Below are 16,001 nucleotides of genomic sequence, written 5' to 3'. Positions count from 1 at the left end.
CGCTAATAAGAGATCCAGTAAAGAAAGCATTTGAATTCGCCACAGAAGTAATAACATCGCTGCGAGATCTAGTGAGAAACATTCGCATTTCTCTGTTATTAACGGATCAAACAGCGTTGACGTGGAAACCAGGAAGAAACATTGTGCCATGAATGAACTATCCAGTGTCCACAGATCTGCAACATTCACAATGGATTTACTGTAGTTACACTAACTGCAACCATGGAAGTTTGGCAGGAATAGTAGGCTATAATGCCTTCAAGTAACATTACGTCGGTTTTATTTTGACATTATGAATACAATTGCTGCCCTCAAATGTTAATCTGAACTAAAATAAACCTTTGTTTATAACTACTACAATATTACATTTCATGTCAAGGAGCTGTTTTGTTTTATATGCTCCTAAGAAAAGTCAATTATTGCTCCAGAATTGCTCAAAGTAAAAAAAATAAATAAATAATTATATATATATATATATATATATATATATATATATATACTTTATGATGTTAGTTTTAATTTAAAAAAAAAAAGAATTAAAAAAATTAAATCAAGGAAATTTCTCTGGCATTTCTTTCTTTTTGCTGTATCAAAAACGTACCGAACCGTGACACAAGTGTATCGTATCGAACTGAACCATGAATTTTGTGAACCGTTACACCTCTATACGGACATATGAATTTCGACACCAGTGGCTCGAACAATACCAGTGGTTAAGGTACCAAGATGGAGCAATGCACTGTGTGTACTGTAAATTCTGTGGGCCTTCAATTGCAGGACTGTCCAAATTTGTCACTGCGTCAAAACAATTCAAACACGAATCATTGAAGCTTCACAATGACAGTATGAAGCACGCGAAGTGTAGAGACAGCTGTGTACTGTATTTTCTATTGCAGTAAATCTTATCCCAACCAATGTTAACGAAAACAAGATGGCAAGTAAAATAAAAAGCACATCTTACTATAAATAATTTGTGCGACCAAATCATGTTTTGCGGCAGTAACTGAAAAAGTTCGTAGCGCAAGTGCCACCAGTGGAAAAGGTTAGTGTAGTTCCCTGCCAGAAGCGCTGCACTGTTACACTACGTGAACTCACTCAGAGGCCCACACAAAAGAAAATGAATAGATGAATAAAGTCGTTATTTTTGTTTGTTTTTCGCACAAAAAGTATTCTCGTCGCTTGATAAACTTATGGTTGAGCCACTGTAGTCACTTGACTGTTCAGACGGAGATCACATTGCAAAATATCTAGCCTGTATCGGATTTAGTACCACACATGGAAGTGGCACAAATCGGAATTGAAAAGATCAGATACCATGTGGTTTGAGCTGTTTACACTGTCATGAGAAAAACAGATTTGAGTTAGACTGGGTAAACCCAGCCTGATCTGCCTGCGATTTGATTTCGTCCTGCAGCTCAGGCTGGAAACCTGTACATTTATCTCTGCTGCTTCCTTTACAAATTTGCGGGAACCAATCAAAAACGGGCTTATCTACCTGGCGGGTTTAATCCAATCCGTTATGGCTCAGTCCAATTCCTTTTAACCTCTCGACAATGCTCAATGGCTTCTTTTTAGCAAACAAATCGCTTGATTGGGTGTAAATACCACTAACTTTCATCTTTTTTTGGGGGCATAACCTGCAAAAATCACTCGATTCCCTTGCTACTACTGCAAATCGCTAATCAACACGTTTGGTTACACATTTCCTGCCTGGAGTTTTCACGTCGCTCTGTAAAGTACTTCACCCGGATCGTTGGTGTGATTGGTTGAAGGACTATCCAGTTGCGTACAGAGTCATTTGAACTATGCCCGTTGATCATGCCTCTTGTGCAGTAGAGAATACATAGCAGACTCCCCAGACCCATGTTCAATATTAAAAGATTGAGCTTGGTCTGGTGATAGCCAGACTAGATTTGAGTCACATGTGAACAAAAAAGAAATAAAAAAACAGCTTTGGGCCACATTTGCCCACAGTCTGAATGTAGTCTAGGAGTGGGGACTCATGTGGTCTGCTCACCTCTTGGCGCTGGTGGAGAGGAGTTTAGAGGTCTTGCTCATGTTGGCTTTGTTGTCTCTCTTTTTCCCAGGTGTGTCTTTCTCCTGCTGCTGATGGGTGGAGGAGGATGAAGAGGAGGATGAACTAGAGCTGGCTCGCGAGTCCTCATCCGACATCCCGATCTATGAGAGAGAAACAAACATACACTTCATTGAGAAAAATTATGTAAAAAAACTGTGAGAATAGAACAGCGTATCAACGCAAAGATGTAACAATGTGTAACGAAGCAATGGGGGTGTAACAATGTATGAATGTAACCATGTATCAAGTGTTTCGACGCGGGTTTGACCTTTAACTCCAGATCAACAACACGGCGCGATCCTGCGCGATTAGCCTACTCCTTGTATCTCAGAATAACAGTAAAGCCACCTCTAAACGGTCAGACGTTAATCCGTCGTTTGTGTTTGTCCCAACGCTGAGTCTGATCGAACCGAGTCCGTAGGCTACACACGCGATCAATGACACGAGATTAAACCGAAGGAAGTCAAGCACAAACACGCATCAATGTCGAGTTCACCAAACTCCAACTTTACCCCGTCCCACAAATCCGGTGAATAGATACGGTAAAAACACAGTAATTGTGTCGTCATAACTATAGGATCGTAGTTGCCTGAGCTCAATCTTCATTTATCATCGATGGGTAATTGTTTCTGACCCTTACAATGCAGACGAGAATAAAAGCATCCTAACGCACCACCGACGTAAACATGATAGAAATTTGAAGTATATTGTAAGGTTTGAAGGGTTGTGTACCTCTCTTTGTGTCGGTGTGTGTCCGTGGACGCGCGTGTCTCTCAGAGCGGAAGTGCTGCTGCAGAGAGAGAGAGAGAGAGAGAGAGAGAGAGAGAGAGAGAGAGAGAGAGAGAGAGAGAGAGAGAGAGAGAGAGAGAGAGAGAGAGAGAGAGAGAGAGAGAGAGAGAGAGAGAGAGAGAGAGAGAGAGAGAGAGAGAGAGAGAGAGAGAGAGAGAGAGAGAGAGAGAGAGAGAGAGAGAGAGAGAGAGAGAGACGTAATATCAGCACAAAATGGTCCTTGAAGAGTTGGAGTGTCAACGGACAGTTAAATGGCAATTAACATAATATTTTCATATGAATCCACTCCAACCTTTATTTTATTTTATTTATATTTTATTATTAATGTTTATTTTATTTTTTATTTTTTGTACACGTTTACATTTATGTGTGTATTCTCTGTAAAGCACAGAGAACACACACATAAATATCTTTGATTATTAATTAGCTTAATTATCGTGTGGTACTTATTATTAGGCCTGTTGATCACATTGGTTGATTTATTTATTGGGTAATAGGTTATTATTCGTTTATTTGCTCTTTTGTTAGCTACTTTATAAAACTTAATTTACACAATATACTTCTACTGTACACTCAGGTGCAATAAATACTACCACACAATAATTAAGCTAATAAATAATAAAGATATAATGATAAAAATAATTTAACGTGGAAATACATGAAAAGAGTTAGACTACTGACACAAAGGCAAAGCCTATCTCTATGGTCTGCACACAGACTCAAAACAATTTATGTATGCCACAATCTTATTACAAACTCTTGCATTATCAATTCCCAGTCTAAGTTGATAAAAGACTATTAAAAACTAAACCAAAAATATTAAAGTTACAGATGCCGTATAAAGGACATTGTAAAGTAATTTAGTTGAACATCAATCCAGTTTGGAGAGATTAAACTAATGTTTATTTGAGTCTGTAAGTCATTTACAGAACATATTAATCATTTCACAAGTATGTGAAATGCCTGTCACAATCACAATCACATGAACACATACAGTATAAGTTGCACACAAGCATGGGATTTTAGAGACACGGGAAGTTTTTATTTGTGAAACTTTCCTTTTCCATAAAGTAAATAAAGTTATCTGTTTTCCAGTTTACTTTATTAGAAATAATAGGATATCTGTAGTGGATTGCATTTTCGAACATTTCCCCAAAACAGGTCACATCAGAGGTTCTCAACTGTTTCTGCTTTAGGATCCAAATTGTATATTACATCAAGTGACTGTTCAACATGTACAGTACCGCACTTGTTTATCATTCAACATAAACAAAAAAATGTTATTAAAATCACAGTGTGGGCTATTCAAATTACCAATAATGGCATAGGTCCAATGATTTGTTCATTTTATTTACAAAAGATATAGGAAGTGAATTACTTCCCTTTTAAAAGATGATGAGCCTATTTATGTTATATGGTTATGTTGTTTTATTTGCTTTTGCCGCTGTTGACGACCATCAGAACAGACTTGCAATCCACTTTTGGTCTTTTAAGAATAGCTTATTTAGGGCCTTGTAACTGTGTAAGATCTGAGGATCACACTTGTGATGTAATACTGGTAGAGTAAAATGTGCGGTCAAGTTCCTTCCTTCTTCAGGCAATGATCGCTGTGGCATGATCTCACCCACATCATGTGCCATTGTTTTATAGGAAACCCCCCATTATTCCATCTTAGATATTTGAAGAAACAAACACCCTCCACACATTTGGAAAGGGGAAGGTGAGCCGATCTACTTCCTGTCTGTCTGCTTTACAGACTCTCGATGTGGTGTTGCACACTGGATGCAGTGCAGGCTGAGTGCAGCGAAAAATCTTTCTTGATGTCTTTTATTGATGTGGGCAGATAGTCTGACTGCTGCAGACAATCATTAGGAGTTACACTCAACAACCGATGCCACATACACACTTGAAGTCAATAAGAGATTCTATACTTGCCATTTAAAATAGTTGTTTTGACTCTAGAAAGAGGGAATGACTTCATACATTGCTTATAGATGTTCTAAAATCACTGGTTATGTTCACAATGGAATATTAGGTCTTACTGCAAACAGTGCAGTATACTATAGACTTAATATTTCATGTTTACATTGTTGTCATGTTTAATGTAATGTGTATTCATAATGGCTTTTTTAAAATGATGTATTAAAGTATACACTGCACTATTTTCTAATTTGTTCTCAAATAAAGTCGCCATAGTTCCTGCCAATGTCAGGGAAACGTACAGTATATACTGTACAGATTTGGGAATGGCTGTGTAAAGAGAATAAATCTGAATTTCTCAGTTCTGAGAGTTATGTTTTTTCTGCTTTCTTTTTTCCATTATTTACTTTCAGATGCAGTTTGGCAGAAATGACAGTGAGTGGAAAAAGATGGGCCTTGGTGTCAGGATGTCAATGTTACTGTCAGTAATTATATTTTCTCTCTTCAAAACCACAGTACCAGGAGCCTTCAATCCTGCCACCGAAATTATATTTATAATTTGAACAGATCAAAATTCATACCACACCAAATTTTTAAGAGTCAATATTTTTGTACCTTGTGCCAAATAAAAGAAAACTATTTTTTTCTCCAGTAACATATGAAATATTCATCTTGACAAGGCAAGAGTAAACATAATAAATATAAAACTACACTAAATGAGGTGAGACTTTTTATTCCAACAAAAGCAAAATTATGTAGAATGTGATATTTTTGTTCTATAACCTACTGAAATGGTGATAAAGGAGAGATGCAAATTGTCTGTATATGATATCTGCAAATATTGTGCACATTAAGAGTTGTGATTTTCCAGCAATGGTGAGATTATGGACTATATTGTTTGACTACCATTGTTGTTTTGCAACAACTGCATTTGTGGTAATGCGTATGATAGTTGTGTCATGAACATTCATAAAGCTACTCATAACAATAGGTTTGTGGTTTTGATGCCTGTCATATTGAAAGGTGGATGGAAAATATTAACAAGCCACAGAGCACTACTGACAAGACTATTAGTCTGGTTAAACATGTGGTAAGCCATTCATTTATTGAAAGAAATCTTAACCGTTGTAATAAACAAATGTGAACAGGCTGACCAATACTTACAACAGTCAAACAGTACAAACTCTTTTAGTAATTCGTTTTCTTATTAGAATATGAACAATGTAGTCTCACAATGTGTTTCTTTTTAATATTTTAAAAGAAAAAAAACAGTAACAATTATATCAAATGAAAAACAAAATGAGCTTGTTTCATGAAATGAAGGTTGCAAAAAAACAGCCATCTCACATTTCACTACAAATTCAAGTAAATAAGCTACATTTTACAGAAAAAGCGATTTTTAGGACTTTTTGCATAGGCACATAATTTTAAATCACAATTTAGCACAACTCAAATACAAATACACTAATTCTCATTACACTAATGTATTTAGAACTGTGGTCAGAGTCTGTGGCATAGTGTTTGGTCTACCGTTTGGCTATCCTGTCAGGTTCCAGTCTGTTGGTGTGTGGCGATGCTTCCTACCAGAGGACCAGCTGTAAGGAAAAGGAATAGTGAGAGAAGTTCGTAGCAGTTTGGCCCCCCTTCACACTATTGTCTGATCTGGTCTATCATGTTTTCCTACTTTAGAAATACTCCCAAAGTGAAGAAAACATTAACACTGATATTCTGAACATGCCGAAAACATTAACACTGATATTCTGAACTCTGCCGCTGCATTTATAAAGACGTGCATACAATAAGTCTCAATGTGAAAGTACAACAGTTTCCAAAATGTACCTATGAATAATTCATAAAAAGTATCTCTTTAAGTTTTAGTAATGGCACTCAATGGATAATGAAATCCAAATGTGCTCTTGGAAAATGTAGCCTACGTGCATTAGACATGGCCCAGATTCTGTATGAGGTGTGTGAAGAGTCTTATTTTCAGAAAATAATTCATATAAATTAATTTCAGTGAAGTCATTAAAGCAGTTAAAATGTTGCTCATTTGTGCATAAAATTGGGAATTTTAAATTACATTTTCATAATGTTGTGAAATAATTTAATTACTTGTATTCGAGTGCCAAAAAGTTGTACGCTCATAAGAACACTTTCATGTCAGTTTCTGCCTTTATAAATCCTGATTTGTTCCTCACTTTTGACATGGGATAAAAACCATAGAATTAAGGTTCAAATACGACCATGCATGTGTTTTATAAGAGGCCCCCCACCCAGATCCTAAAAATTGCACAAAACAAAACAAAAAAAAGATTGAGAAAGCTCTTGTCATTTGTCTTTGGCCATCCTTTATGTGAATGAAACTACACCCTTATGATTCCAGCATATTGGATTATTTAATGCGGTAAAGGAAAGTGTGTCAGGACTTAAGAGGGGTTAAAAGGTTGTTACCCTAGAGGCACATGGAGGAGCTTGTAATTGGGATGAAAGCACATAAGAGGTTAAAGAACTGTCATTGGCTCTTGCCCCACAATAATGAGCTGAATCTCATATAGATGTCACAGAGACTGGAGGGGAAGGGCACACGACATGGGGGAGGGTTGGATATCCTGATTCTGTCCCAAAGCCTGAGCTCAACAGCAGGGAAACTGGGGGATGGGTGTGTGAGAAACACTGAAAGGGGTAAAAGCCCTGATAGTTTGTTTATTTATTATTTTATAGCTTGGCTATATATAAATAATATAAAAAAATATATATAGCCAAGCAATTGTTGCTGCATGCCATTCTCCCAATAACAAACATACAAATGACAGCAGTGAGAAAAGAGCAGTTAATAGCAATAATGGGAATGCAGATGTTCAAACCAGCTCTTCAAATTAAACTCTAGTGTCTTCACATTTTTACTTTACCACAGTGTGAGAAGCAGGATGCCACATTTCCCCAAAATATATTGAATACTATTGTCCCCGACAGAGAGCGGGCAGACAAAAAGACAACCCTTTCTTAAAAGATTCTCAGGCTGTATTTTGTACCTAGCTGTGGAAAGTATCTGAAACGCATATGAAAATAAGATGTCAAATTTACCAGCAGTGAGTGCAGCAATGATGGTGAATCTGTTATGCAATTAGACCAGAATATGCTAAATAATGCATGATTGCTTGTTTCCCCTGCATCTCAATGACCTTTCTCATTTTAATGGAGTGAATATGAGCACTGAGCTTATGTACAGAGATGTCTGATATAACATGTAATGTCACTATGAGATGCTTAACTGCTTCACTATCAGCACATTGGACATGCTCTGAAAAATCATAACATCTACTGAATATTGAGTTGTGAGGCTTGAACTAATAATCAACAGCATTGTAAACTAATGCTCACATGAACTATATTGAGTATGGGACAATAGCCTTGATGAGCATATAGAACATTCTATTCGTTTTAAATTCATGAAACTGACAATTCAATGGAACCTGCGACCATTGCTGGCGAATGATGCTTTTGGGAAACGCACCCAAGAATAGTTGAGTTTGAACTTTAAATTTACATGGACATAAATGGTTTAAGTTCACAAAGCACAATGACTGTGACAGTAGGCAGGTCACAATATTACAAAAATTCTCTAAAGGGACAGATGAAACACCACCACTGCAATAAAGCAAATTAAAAATGATCCATTTCAGTCACGATCTTGAGGGTAAGGTATTTACTGTCATGCACCATGTGCAATACAATCAAATGTAACTGCACTTAACTTGAAATATTGAGAAAGCTGGCATGCTTTAGTAGCACACAAAAATAAATCTAAAAAGTTGTATTGTTGAAAAGTGAACTGATTACATTAAACTTAAGTTCTGCTAAGAAAGTTTACATTTAGGCTGTAACAATCAGACATATTAGGCGAGTAACATAAGCTATATTGACATGAATTCACTTAAGATTATCAACTGGTTTGACCACTGCATGCATTCATTTCTACTCTTAAAAAAGAAAAATGAAAAAGTATGTCTGATAGATACAAGCTAATTAAATCACATATTAAATGGAGGTGCAATGAATTTCACAGATCAGTGGTCAATTTTGCACTTGACCTGAGTCATGAGTGAGAGACCACCAGAAAGAATTGTAATGGATGGTTCACAGACAAGGCTTAAGCAAGTCCCAGATTAAATGCATGTTTGAGTTGTCTGAACTGAAATCAGCATGTACTGACACCTCTTAAAACATATCAGTGCCATTGTTTTGTCTCAAGATATACACACCCGTAATGTTCTTCAAAAGGCACGTTTATAAAAGCTACTTAAATGCCCTAAGGCCTAATCATGTCATAATCTTAGCCTTGTCTGTTAAACCAGGCCTTAATGTCTCAGATTTAAACCTCAACAAAAATGTCTCGTTGAATAAGTTTAAAACGCTGATTCAATCCTTTGTTCATCACTTAATGTAAACTAAACTCCTAAAACTTGCCAACTGTGGTTGTTTTGTTAGGAAAACTGACTGAATAAAATTATTCCAAAAATATTTATTGAATATTCAAATGGTGAAAAATTAAATAAGTCAAGCGTACATTTTGCAACAAGACCACATATGCTGCCTTAATGCAATTTAAGCCGGGCACTTAACGACTATAAGGCCGATTATCAATGTAACTTGATTACTTACGACTGATCATGCCCAAACGAGCTGAGTCAGAGAAAGTCGGTGTTTAACATCTGCTCCAGTCGTTGGAAACAGTCTGTAAGTGTGTTCAGTTCAGTCTTAGAATTTACAGTATTCGCTAAATCTACAGAAGAGCAGCATTTATTCAGAACATCACGGCAGCTCAAATATGAGAGCAAAAAACAAAACAATTGTACACAGTTTTATACATGAGCATTAAGCAACTGCATATATGCCCACACCTGTAACTGCCTTTTCTGTAGTCTAGGTCAAACAGGTGGAGCTCCAACATACTGACAAACACTGGAGCTTCAGCCCATGACCAGCAAATCAGCTCTTTCCAACCCCTTCTTGTTAGACAAGTTAGAAAGTGTTTCACATGGTTGTGTATCTTACCAGGGTTACAGTCTGTGAGTAGAGAGCAGATGGACATCAGCACTTTGGAGATGGTGAGTGCTGGACTCCAGTTGTCCTTCAGGATGTCCAGACAGATCACACCCTGACTGTTGATGTTGCAGTGGTAGATTCTCGTGCGAAACGTCACCTGAGAGATCAGAACAGGACAACAGTTGATGTGAACAAAAATAAGACACCGTGTCCAAGAATTAATGGTGAGAAACCATTCAAGACCTTATGAAAAAATAATAATTTTGAGAGAAGTGAAATATAGGCTACTGTGATGGTGAGGCATGGTTTTGAGGAAAGAAGCTCACCATAACAAAGTAACTTAGTGAAGCAGTGTTTTTGTATTTTTTTTTATGTCTGCATTGAGTCCACACACAGTAAAAGTTTCAATTAACATAATAGCCACAAAAAAAAAAAAAAAAAAAAAAAAAAAAAAAAAAAAAAAAAAAAAAATCCAGGGCACAGACCTGAACATACCAACAAAACACACCATAAAAGAACAAAACCTGACAAATAAATACACATACACTAACAATGGTAATGAGACAGAGGTGAAAACAATCAAGGAGCAATAAGGTAATCACAGGAAACAGGAACTGAACTAGACTACAAACTAAAAGTGCAACAAGGAACACAATGTCAAGTCAAGTCAAGTCACCTTTATTTATATAGCACTTTTTACAATACAGATTGTATCAAAGCAGCTTCACAGTGATAACATGAAAATAATAAAACAAAGTTTGATTGTAGAAGAAAATTGTGTCATCGTCTACCTTAAGTAAGGCAGATCAGTAATACTGTTGAATATTAAATGTCCCCAACTAAGCAAGCCAAAAGCCAAGGCAACAGTGGCAAGGAATCAAAACTCCATCAGGTGACAGGATGAACAGTGTATGATTATGATTCAGGCAGCATTACAGGTCAGAAGTCAGTTTGGATCAAAACATTCAGAATATTTATCCAGTTCCATCTGGTTGGAAGTCGGAGTCATCATGCCGGTATGGAGACGAGTTTGTTGAGGATCAGTGCCGATGGCTGTCGTGTCGATGAGGCCTTCACAGGGCTGATGAGGCTGGCTCTTCAGGGATCCGGCTGACTTCAGTAAACCTCGGAATAAACAGAAAGACTAACATTAGCGTAGATGCCATTCTTCTTATGATGTAACGAGTACATCAGGTGTTATAGGAAATGTCCCCAGTTCTGGCTGACCTAATCTATGCAGCCTAATAATCATTTAACTGATTTGAATAATAGAAATGTATAATGTTCTATATGAATGCCAGGTAAAAGATGCGTTTTTAGTCTAGATTTAAACTGACAGAGTGTGTCTGCTTCCCGGACAATGTTAGGAAGACTGTTCCAAAGTTTAGGTGCTAAATAGGAGAAGGATCTACCACCTGCAGTTGATTTTTATTATCAACTGGCCAGAATTTTAAGGTCACAGTAGACGTGAAGGACTATAATGCGTTAAGAGCTCACTCAAGCACTGGGGAGCTAAACCATTTAGTGCTTTGTAAGTGGTCAGCAATATTTTAAAATGTATATGTTTAATAGGGAGCCAATGCAGTGTTGACAGAACCGGGCTAATATGGTCATACTTTCTGGTTATAGTGAGAACTCTAGCTGCTGCGTTTTGGGCCAACTGGACTTTGTTTATTAAGCATGCAGGGCAACCACCCAGTAGAGCATTACAATAATCTAGCCTTGAGGTCATGAACGCATTAACTAATGGTTCCGCATTTTTCATTGAAAGCATATGTCGTAATTTAGATATATATTTAAGGTGGAAGAATGCGGTTTTACAGATGCTAGAAACGTGGCTTTCAAATGAAAGATTTGTATCAAAGAGCACACCTAGGTTTCTAACTGACGACAAATACTTGACAGAGCAGACATCAATTGTTAGACAGTATTCTGGGTTAATACGTGAAGAGGATTTTTGCCCAATAATTAGAAACTCAGTTTTTTCCAAATTAAGTAGTAGGAAATTACTAGTCATCTAAATTTTTATATCAGCTATGCATTCCGTTAATTTTGTGAACTGGTGCGTTTCGTTGGGGCGCGAAGAAATATAGAGCTAAGTATCATCAGCATAACAGTGAAAGCTAATTCCATGCTTCCTAATGATATCTCCCAAGGGTAGCATGTACAGGGTGAACAGCAACGGTCACAGTACTGAGCCTTGTGGTACTCCATACTGAACTGAACTTGACATCTCTTCATTTACTGCTACAAATTTTATAGTCTTCATTTACTTTATAGTCTTAGAGCTCAAACATGACAATCTGGGGCTCAGGTCAGGAAGCAGACAGACTGGCTAAACCGACCGTCTGCTAGCGGCCTCGCGTCACCCAGGTCAGATAAATCCCATCACATAGAGCCTCTTTCACCTAGCTATCATCATATAGAGACTGTGTCTGTTCCCCGATTTTGGAAAACGTTTAAACCCATCTAAGGTTAAACATTTTATTGATGTTCAACAAATAAAAAACAGCTATAATTCAGATGAGCAAATGCTAAAGCTTGGGTTGCTGAATATTCGATCGCTTACTTCAAAAGCACTCATTGTTAATGATATGATTTCAGATAATAACCTAGATGTGCTGTGTTTGACAGAAACCTGGCTAAAACCAAACGATTACATTACTTTAAATGAGTCCACCCCGCAAGATTACTGTTATAAACATGAACCTCGTCTGAAACGCAAAGGGGGTGGTGTTGCTGTAATTTATAGTAATATTTTCAAAACCACTGAGAAATCAAGTTTTAAATATAATTCTTTTGAAGTGTTAGTGCTTAATGTAAAAATATATAGTATAAATGATAAATCACGTTTGAGATTTGTGCTGGCTACTGTATACAGGCCACCAGGGCACCATACAGACTTTATCAAAGAATTTGCGGACTTTCTATCAGAATTAATATTGACTGCAGATAAAGTACTAATTGTTGGTGATTTACTATGATTTAATATACACATCGATTTAATATACACATCGATAATGAAAAATATGCATTGGGTTTGGCATTTAAAGACATTGTAAACTCTATTGGAGTTAGACAACACATGTCAGGACCTACTCATCGTCGTAATCATACTCTAGTCTAGATCTAATATTATCACATGGAATAGATGTTGATGCCGTTGAAATTCTGCAGCAGAGTGATGACATCTCAGATCATTATCTAGTCTCGTGTAAATTACATTTAGCCAAGGCTGCAAAGCCGACTCCGTGTTTCAAATATGTTAGACCTATCACTTCTGCCACTAAAGATTGCTTTATTAATAATCTTCCTGATCAGTTTCATCATCTTAGCATCCCGGATAGCTTAGAAGAACTTGATATTGCAACAGAAACTTTTAACTCTCTCTTTACCAGCACTTTAGACACAGTTGCTCCTTTGCGCTTAAAGAAGATTAAAGAAAATAATCCAACACCGTGGTACAACGAGCACACTCAGGCCCTTAATAGAGCAGCCAGAAAAATGGAACGCAACTGGAAGAAAACAAAACTAGAGGTATTTCGCATTTCATGGAAAGAGAGCTCGATTGCGTACAGAGAGGCTTTAAAAGCTGCTAGATCTGCTTATTTTTCAACCCCATTAGAAGAAAATAAACATAATCCTAGGTATTTATTTGAAACAGTGGCTAAACTAACGAAAAAGAAAGCTTCAAACACAGAAGTTTCCAAGCAGCACAGCAGTAATGACTTTATGAACTTCTTCACTTATAAGATTGATAATATCAGGGACAAAATTATAATGCAACCGTCTACTACAGTATCGCATCAGGCAGTGCATTGTAGTCTCCCTGAGGAAAAATTCGATTCATTCGTTGCTATAGGAGAGGAAGAATTTACTAAACTCGTTAAATCATCTAAATCTACATGTATGTTAGATCCTATACCGACTAAGCTACTGAAAGAGATGCTTCCAGAGGTCATAGATCCTCTTCTTACTATCATTAATTCGTCTTTGTCTGTAGGATACATACCAAAAAACTTTAAGCTGGCTATGATTAAACCGCTTGTTAAAAAAACGCAACTTGATCCTACAGAATTAGTCAATTACAGGCCGATCTCGAATCTACCTTTTCTGTCAAAGATACTAGAAAAGGCAGTATCTTCACAACTGTGTTCCTTTCTTGAAAGAAACTAGATGTACCGCATCGCGGTACAAAATATGACCGCCGCTCAGGCCTGCACTGGCTTTCCACAAAAATAAATGACGTGGAGTAATTTGGCTGTATTGCGTGTTTATGTATATACCTAAAAAAAGTAGTAGTATGTGCATCTGTCTGTGTGTGTGTGTATGTGTGTGTCTGTGTGTGTGTGTGTGTGTGTGTGTCTGTGCGTGTATGTATGTGTGCGTACATGTGTGCGCGTGTGTGTTTGTGTGTGTGTGTCTGTGCATGTGGATTTGTATGTGTGTGTATGGGTGTGTGTCTGTGCGTGTGGATGTCAGTGTGTGTGCATGCTTGCGTTTGTTTGTATTCCTGCATGTGTGTGTGTGACAGTATCATCCTAAACCAGCAACCCTTCGCTCAACAGCACCATCTACAGGCCGATGAGTGTACAGTCACTAAATGTGCACATAAATGAATTTATTTTATACCCCCCCATGGATGAAATTCTACGAAACTTAGCAGAGGATACCCCCAGAGGATGTCAAGTTAATCATACACATGAAATATGGTGCAGTTCTGAACATCTCCACTGAAGATAGGGGCGATTAAAACAGAATAATATTGCATTTTCATTTTTTATGGGAGGGGCGCAAATCACAAATGAGTGATTATGGGCTAGGTTGATGTGGACCCTTAAGAGCAACATACCATAAAAATTTCTTCATCCTCGGTGCCACGGTTCAGGTAGTTATTTAGGAAAAACTGCATTTTTTTGGGTTTGGGGGGGCCCAGCGCGGGGGGGAGTGGCCCCCGGGGACCAAACAAAATTTTTCCGTAGAAGTCTAGTGGGGCTACATGCCCACCAAATTTCATGTTCCCCGGTGTTTCGGTGTCCCTGGTATCGTTGACGGAAAATTTACGGGGGCCCCAGCGCAGGGGGGAAGTGGCCCCCGGGGACCAAACGAAATTTTTCCGTAAAAGTCTAGTAGACCAACATACCATAAAAATTTCTTCATCCTCGGTGCCACGGTTCAGGTAGTTATTTAGGAAAAACTGCATTTTTTTGGGTTTGGGGGGGCCCAGCGCGGGGGGGGAGTGGCCCCCGGGGACCAAACGAAATTTTTCCTTAGAAGTCTAGTGGGGCTACATGCCCACCAAATTTCATGTTCCCCGGTGCTTCGGTGTCCCTGGTATCGTTGACGAAAAATTTACGGGGGCCCCAGAGCGGCTGGGGGAGTGGCCACCGGGGACCAAACGAAATTTTTCCGTAAAAGTCTAGTAGACCAACATACCATAAAAATTTCTTCATCCTCGGTGCCACGGTTCAGGTAGTTATTTAGGAAAAACTGCATTTTTTTGGGTTTGGGGGGGCCCAGCGCGGGGGGGGAGTGGCCCCCAGGGACCAAACGAAATTTTTCCTTAGAAGTCTAGTGGGGCTACATGCCCACCAAATTTCATGTTCCCCGGTGCTTCGGTGTCCCTGGTATCGTTGACGAAAAATTTACGGGGGCCCCAGCGGGGGGGGGAGAGTGGCCCCCGGGGACCAAACGAAATTTTTCCGTAAAAGTCTAGTAGACCAACTTACCATAAAAATTTCTTCATCCTCGGTGCCACGGTTCAGGTAGTTATTTAGGAAAAACTGCATTTTTTGGGGTTTGGGGGGGCCCAGCGCGGGGGGGGAGTGGCCCCCGGGGACCAAACGAAATTTTTTTTCGTAGAAGTCTAGTGGGGCTACATGCCCACCAAATTTCATGTTCCCCGGTGTTTCGGTGTCCCTGGTATCGTTGACGAAAAATTTACGGGGGCCCCAGCGCGGGGGGGGGAAGTGGCCCCCGGGGACCAAAAGAAATTTTTCCGTAAAAGTCTAGTAGACCAACATACCATAAAAATTTCTTCATCCTCGGTGCCACGGTTCAGGTAGTTATTTAGGAAAAACTGCATTTTTTGGGGTTTGGGGGGGCCCAGCGCGGGGGGGGAGTGGCCCCCGGGGACCAAACGAAAATTTTCCTTAGAAGTCTAGTGGGG

General features: G+C 38.5%; 1 protein-coding gene across 2 annotated transcripts in view; it reads right to left on the bottom strand.

Moving 5' to 3' along the window:
- The window catches only part of ube2e1 (ubiquitin-conjugating enzyme E2E 1), a 48,183-nt gene extending 38,716 nt beyond the window's left edge, over window positions 1-9,467 (bottom strand). Inside the window, exons 1-3 of one of the 2 annotated variants that reach the window (XM_079878090.1) lie at window positions 9,449-9,467; window positions 2,810-2,864; window positions 2,018-2,178 (exon numbers count right to left, since the gene is read on the bottom strand). In XM_079878090.1, coding sequence (XP_079734216.1) covers window positions 2,018-2,172 — 155 coding nt within the window. In that variant the 5' untranslated portion in view covers window positions 2,173-2,178; window positions 2,810-2,864; window positions 9,449-9,467. Of the gene's footprint in view, window positions 1-2,017; window positions 2,179-2,809; window positions 2,865-9,448 lie in introns of those variants that run through there. The other variant, XM_079878089.1, reaches the window with a different exon arrangement.
- Between the last annotated feature and the right edge of the window lie 6,534 nt (window positions 9,468-16,001).

This window comes from Squalius cephalus (genome assembly GCF_949319135.1).
Source record: "Squalius cephalus genome assembly, chromosome: 8".
Classification (NCBI taxonomy): Eukaryota; Metazoa; Chordata; class Actinopteri; order Cypriniformes; family Leuciscidae; genus Squalius; species Squalius cephalus.
The sequence above is the reverse complement of the archived record's forward strand: the minus strand, read 5'-3'. Positions and strand labels throughout refer to the sequence as shown.